The sequence below is a fragment of the Pinus tabuliformis genome, chromosome 2_2 (genome assembly GCF_031772625.1).
Source record: "Pinus tabuliformis cultivar Carrire ecotype Pingquan chromosome 2_2, CPIR1, whole genome shotgun sequence".
Taxonomy (NCBI): domain Eukaryota; kingdom Viridiplantae; phylum Streptophyta; class Pinopsida; order Pinales; family Pinaceae; genus Pinus; species Pinus tabuliformis.
The window spans coordinates 350,064,352-350,071,333 of NC_142300.1; the positions used below are offsets into that span (position 1 = coordinate 350,064,352).

Consider the following 6,982-nt stretch of genomic DNA (forward strand, 5'->3'; position numbering starts at 1 on the left):
ATATTTCAAAATTTTTTAATAATACTAAATCTATTTCCACACAAAAAAATGACAAACACTCATACCACCTAATTTTTTAGAAACACATAACCAAAAAAAAAATCAACTAAATGAAATTACCCCCTCCATAAACAATGCCCCTATAGTTTAATTGAATACAATTTTTTATTATATATTTTATCATTATAATATAAAATATTAATAAAATTATTTAACATTTAAAAAATATTTAATAAAAACCAATAATTAATTTCTAAATATTAAATAATTTTTTTATTCAAAATAAAATTACAAACCTTTTAAAATACAAAATAAATATAATAATTATTTTAGATTATAAAAAAACAGCTTGAAATTGTTAATAAATAAATATTCAAAATTTTCATTATTCATTAAAATAAATAAATAAATAACAATTCTACTCCGTTAGAACCCAATCAAAATATGAAACAGCGAATCTTTCCCACGTCATCATTATCTACCCTATAACTTATCAATTTGTCTGAAGTTGAAGAGACATTGATACTCCCATTCCACTGGCCTCGGACCAGCGATGGTGAGTTTAATGGAATGTTACCCCGACATTAAAAAAGCATAAACTGTGGTTAGATTCTTACGAAGATCCAACGCAGATTCTCGTCCAACGCCCCATGAGGTGGTGACCCTACTTATCCAGCGGTGTCGCGCCGCGTCAATAATCTAACGTGCTCGGCAACAATCGATCGTTATCCATTCCTCACTGTTTTATCCATTTCCTCCTATAAATATTCGTCATTCCCTGGAAACATCACAGAACCGATCGATGCAATCCATCCCATCCAGGGAATACTCAGCAGTATCGTAACGCCCCCCTCCATTCATTCAATTTCGGTTTTCTGTCACTAGTCACCATGTGTGGAATCCTAGCAGTGTTCGGTTGCTTGGACGCATCGCAGGCCAAGCGTGTTCGGGTACTGGAGCTCTCGCGCAGGTCTAATAAATCTCTACTCCACTATGCTTTTATATTTATGTTCGCCCAGAGCATTCGTGGCAAATTGTGTAAAAACTAGATAAGATTTTTTGTTTCCAAAACTATGGCAATTTCTTTGTTGCAGTACAAAGAATAATCCTTTATCGCTGTAGCTTTGGGATCGAGTATTTGTTTTAATAGCGTTTAACTACTAGAATTTGCCTCATTTTGTTTTGTTTTCATGGACAGGTTACGACATAGAGGCCCTGACTGGAGTGGACTGTATCAGAGCGGGCATTCCTTTCTTGCTCACCAGAGGTTGGCCATCGTAGATCCTGCCTCTGGGGATCAACCCTTGTACAATGAAGATAGACAAATAGTTGTTACTGTAAGTCCATTGTTCCTGCCAGGTTACTCAATGTAATTCGGTTTCACTCTAAAAATGCAAATATTTGCTCAAATTATTGAGTTGAGGTTCTGGCACTGCAGGTTAATGGAGAAATATATAACCACGAGAAATTGAGGGAACAGCTCAAATCTCACAAGTTTCGGACTGGAAGCGATTGTGAAATTGTAGCTCATCTCGTGAGTACTAATCTCTGTACTCTTTTTTTCCAGAAGAAAAAAACCAATATTGGTATTAGAGAAAAGTATTTACATATCACAAGCTATATCATAGACATTTAAGAAGTGTCTTTCACTACAAAATTTATAAAGGGATGAACATCCTAATTGTCCATGACTCCTAGTCTCCTAGTCTCATCTGTTCAATAATCCTATAACATTTTCCTGGGATAAACAGTAGTATATCACTAAAAGGCACAAAATAAGCTCTGTACTTAATGGTTAGTTTCTGTTTTAATATTTTGATTTTGTTTTTGCTAACACTTGGTTGACTATCTTATTTTAAAATATTCTTAAAATCTGCACTGGAACATGGACTTTTGAGATCTAAAGTGAGCTTTAATAATCCTATTTCTAAATGGAGTTGTCTATAATGCGACTTTTTGGAGATTCCGGTGAGGAATTCGCGGAAGAAATTGAGGTTAAATCTTGATTTGTTGCAGTTAAAATGGTTTTTTAATTGCATATTTGGATTCAGCACCCTCGAAAACCCCTGGGACGCTTTCATTGTGCAGAAAATAGCTATCAAACTTGCGATTCCAATAAATTCCTGCCAGATTTTGACTGGAAAAACCCGCCAGAAAGACTTTCAAAAAGTTGCGTTATAGACCACTGCTTTCTAAATTATTGATCTCTGTGGTCTGCAAGTATGAGGACTATGGCGAGGAGTTCGTGAACATGTTGGATGGAATGTTCTCTTTCGTTTTGCATGACACGCGTGACCAGAGCTTCATAGCTGCTCGAGATGCTTTTGGAATCACTCCCCTCTACATCGGTTGGGGATTTGATGGTCAGTGCATTTACACACCGGTTTTCATCTATTATTGCTTTATTCTTTTATGGTAAAGCATGATGAAATCTAGTGTAATCGAGTTGTTGTTATCTGTGCTTCCGCCATGATGATCGCAGGATCTGTTTGGTTTGCGTCAGAGATGAAAGCTTTGCACGATGACTGTGAAAGTTTTGAGTCATTTCCTCCTGGACATATATATTCCAGCAAACAAGGTAAATTAAGGTTCCTTCGTGATACTGAAATTATATGACTTATTCTGCAACACTCATTCTGCAACACTTATAATAATATCTGACTTCAAACTTGATTGTTGCAGGCGGACTACGGAGATGGTACAACCCACCTTGGTATTCAGAAAATGTTATACCGTCTTCTCCATATGACTCTTTGGTTTTAAGACGAGCATTTGAGAAAGTATAGTCCATTATCATAATTGTGCTGCTTTCTCATATCGGTTCTACCCTTGACGTGCTTCTATAAAAAATAAATATGGTGCGATTTTTTCTCAATGTGACATTAGTGATATGATCTGTTTGAATGATACAGGCAGTCATAAAAAGGCTGATGACGGATGTTCCATTTGGAGTGCTGTTATCAGGAGGGCTTGACTCATCCTTAGTTGCAGCTGTTGCGTCGCGCTATTTGGCTGCTACCAAGGCTGGAAAACAATGGGGAGACAAACTACATTCTTTCTGTGTTGGATTAAAGGTCTCTTCATTAATTGGTGAACCTTGTTTGGAAAACGGATCGGTGTTTCTATTTGAAGTAAATGGGTTGATGCAGGCTCATTGACGATTAGTCCCAGATTAATTTATTGAAAAAAAATGATTAGAGTATATTTCTACAAGTAGTTCAAAGTGAAAAAACGAAAAATCCACCCATTAAAATGGTTGAAACAAACCTCTTCTATAATCCGTTTCTTTGTGTCTGAGCAGGGATCACCAGATTTAAAGGCTGCCAAAGAGGTAGCAGAGTACCTTGGTACTGTTCATCACGAATTCCATTTCACTGTGCAGGTATTACCTTGGACACCCATCTCTGTGTACGAATTTTAAAGTATAGGGAAGTTTTTCTTTTAATGTACTGAACAATTGCCTGTGTTTGAGGTGATTGTAACAGGATGGTATAGATGCAATCGAGGACGTTATATACCATGTCGAAACATATGATGTGACAACTATCAGAGCGAGCACGCCCATGTTCTTGATGTCTCGAAAAATCAAGTCCTTGGGAGTGAAGATGGTTCTCTCTGGAGAAGGATCAGATGAGATATTTGGTGGCTATTTGTACTTCCACAAGGCTCCTAACAAAGAGGAATTCCACCAGGAAACATGTCGTAAGGTGACTAGCTAGAAGCCTTGTAGATCATACATAGGGATTCAGAGATTAGCTAGCGATAATTAATCGAATGTATGATTTGATGCAGATAAAGGCCCTTCACATGTATGATTGCTTGAGGGCAAATAAGTCCACATCTGCATGGGGTGTGGAGGCGCGTGTGCCATTTCTAGATAAGGAATTCGTCAATGTTGCCATGGACATTGATCCCGAGTGGAAGATGGTAAGCATCTTCATCAACTAACTCTAATCTGGAATTTGTTGACGTGGCAGTAATATTTACAGCAATCGGTATGGCTGTGTAATATTTGACAGGTAAAGCCTGACATTGGGCGCATTGAGAAGTGGGTCTTGCGGAGGGCATTCGACGACGAGCAGAATCCTTATCTTCCCAAGGTTCCACTCTCATCCTACTATCTTATTTCGTTGCGATAAAACTCTCATTCCCGATCTGAGTTTTATTCCTTCTAAATTCCAGGTTGCATAAAGAATTTGAATTCTAACACCACTGGGTTAATTTGTCGTGGTATTGCAGCACATTCTGTACAGACAGAAGGAGCAATTCAGCGATGGGGTTGGCTACAGCTGGATTGATGGCTTGAAATCACATGCGGCAGAGCATGTCTGTGAACGATATAGCTTTCTCTTTGGTTTTGGCCTAATCGAATAAATTAGCAAAGTAAACTAATTATTTGTTCTGGTTTTATACTGTGCAGGTGACAGATACGATGCTGCGTAATGCGAAATACATATTCCCCCATAATACTCCAACTACAAAGGAGGCGTACTACTACAGGATGATATTTGAAAGATTCTATCCTCAGGTAACTAGGATTGAGGAATGAGTATCTAGCTTAGCTGTTTTTGTAACCCTAAAATTCTAATGGTTGGTTTATGGATTGAATGTTGTAATTTGCAGAACGCGGCACGGTTGACGGTCCCGGGCGGGCCAAGCGTGGCTTGTAGCACCGCAAAGGCAGTGGAATGGGATGCTGCGTGGGCTCACAATCTGGACCCCTCCGGCAGGGCCGCTCTAGGCGTCCATGCCTCCGCGTACAACGCAGGTGCTAATGATGGCACCGGCAATGGTAACGTCGATACATTCAGCAAGATGCCAGGAAGGGAAGAGAGTGTAGACGCCCGCGAAGTGCTGATCAAAGGTTGAATTGTAAAGTATTCGTATCGACTAGGGTAGCCACGTTACTATGTAATAATCTGTACACAGAAATGGTTGGGGAAGAGTATGTCTCTGTCGTACATCAAAGTGAGAGCTTGTGATTACTGTATTTCCATTGGCTGGTTTTTCAAAGATTTCAATGTCGCAGCACTTTGTGACAGCACTTTGTGATATTTAAAGAACGGTTTTATTTGGATGGGTTCAAAGTGAATGTGTGATATTATAATGCCGTAGTGTAAAAATTATGGCTGGTTTTTCAAAGATTTCAATGTCGCAGCACTTTGTTTGTGATATTTAAAGAACGGTTTTATTTGGATGGGTTCAAAGTGAATGTGTGATATTATAATGCCGTAGTGTAAAAATTATGTAAAGTGAATGTGTGATATTATAATGCCGTAGTGTATATTTTGAAAATTTTGGTTGGGATTTTTGTACATCTAAATAAAAGTTGTCAAAATTCATAATTTGAAGTGTTTTAGACTTTTTTGATATATTTCTATCATAAAAAATTATGATTAAACATTATGTTTATAAGATTTTTTGAATTTTTGTTTACCACAAATTCAGGCCATTTTTATGTCTAGACAATTCCTCTGCCTCCTTTGCAATAGCAAAATATGTGCGAACATAAATTTTAACCCAATTATTTTTTATTTAAGTTATTATTTTTAAATATTTTTATATAAATAACCTAGTTAAATAATTTCAAATGATAAAGACCTTTTCAACAAACTTATTAACCAAGTTATTTTGTATTTAAGTTATTATTTTTAAATATTTTTGATGATGATGGTTAACGTCCGCTGAGACCAAATAATGATCTATCAGACCTAAAAAGACAAATTATTTATTTTGATTTAAGATTTTATTCCTATGCTCAAAAAGCTTGGAGAGAAGCCTCCCGAGTTCACTATAATTTTGGCATTGTAAAAGGGTAGGAAGGTCAGTATTGTAACAAAGGTTGTGAAATTGAGATCTAATGTGGTTGTATGCAGGGCACTCTAAGAGGAAGTGGTTTTCATCCTCGATGCTCCTATTCTCACAAATATGGCAGATCCTTTCTATCCATGGCGTTTTAGGAACTACCCAACGGCCAGTTTCACTATGGAGCTCATGAGAATTCGTTCTAATCTTTGCTATATTAGTTTTCTTCTTTGAGCTAGTTAAAATAGAGAGATACTTTTGATCTTCAAGGGTGGGGTTGATGACCTTCTTATAATAACTTAATTTTCTTTTAGATGCTAAATCTTTCTCACACCACAATTTTTTTTTGAACTTAGAAGTGACAATATCTTTAATGTTATTTATGTTTTGCAAAGCATCATTCTCATTGATCTCCCAATAGTTTAACCATGCCCTTGTGTCCTTATGCCATCCTCGGTTAAGCCTTAGGTGGTTTTGGTTTATATAAATAACAAAGTTAAATAAATTCAAATAATAAAGACCTTTTCAACAAACTTATGGAATGGGGGATCTTAAATTAACGTGACATATGCCCATTAGATTACCATAACTTAATAACTTTAAGTATGCAATAATCGCAAATACCCTTATCCGTAAGGATGATCATGATTTCACTCTTACCCAAGTGCCTTTATTTCTAGAATGCATCGCTGAAGGAGATCAGCATGCATTTCATTTTTTCCTTTTTCTTTTACACCAAAATATATTATGAAAAACACTTTTAAACAATGTATTAGAGGTTTGTAAATGTGTTAAAGGACGGAGTTACAATTTTAACTGGGATATTTTGAAGTGTGCGAAGGAAATGTAGAAAGGAGATGGAGTAGAGAAATCATGTTTTTTTAAGTATAAAAAGAAACTATGGAAAAATTATCTCAATTAAGAGATGTATGATGGAGGATGCGAAAGAGAGTGATGATATGTAAAAATAATATTGGAGATTTATTAGAATAAAAGTGAAATTGATAATCATTATATGTTAATATTTTTTTTATGATATGGTTGAAGATTAATAAATTTATATTGGAGAGATTTATAATCTATTTACTTTATCAACATGGATATCTTATTAAATTAAATTTTTGTTATTTATTTTTATATTTAAATAGAGATATCAATTTTCAAAATGGCTATAGAC

The 6,982-nt window shown here is 36.0% G+C and overlaps 1 protein-coding gene across 1 annotated transcript; it reads left to right on the plus strand.

Moving 5' to 3' along the window:
* The first annotated feature begins 790 nt into the window (after window positions 1-790).
* LOC149192698 (asparagine synthetase [glutamine-hydrolyzing] 3-like) lies at window positions 791-5,155 on the plus strand. Its single transcript, XM_089406446.1, has 14 exons — window positions 791-970; window positions 1,199-1,337; window positions 1,439-1,534; window positions 2,222-2,363; window positions 2,483-2,578; window positions 2,683-2,780; window positions 2,913-3,074; window positions 3,302-3,382; window positions 3,486-3,707; window positions 3,793-3,927; window positions 4,020-4,100; window positions 4,240-4,326; window positions 4,421-4,528; window positions 4,624-5,155. Exons 1-14 carry the CDS (start codon window positions 891-893, stop codon window positions 4,867-4,869), a joined length of 1,773 nt encoding a protein of 590 aa, XP_089262572.1. The 5' UTR covers window positions 791-890; the 3' UTR covers window positions 4,870-5,155.
* Window positions 5,156-6,982: the final 1,827 nt, after the last annotated feature.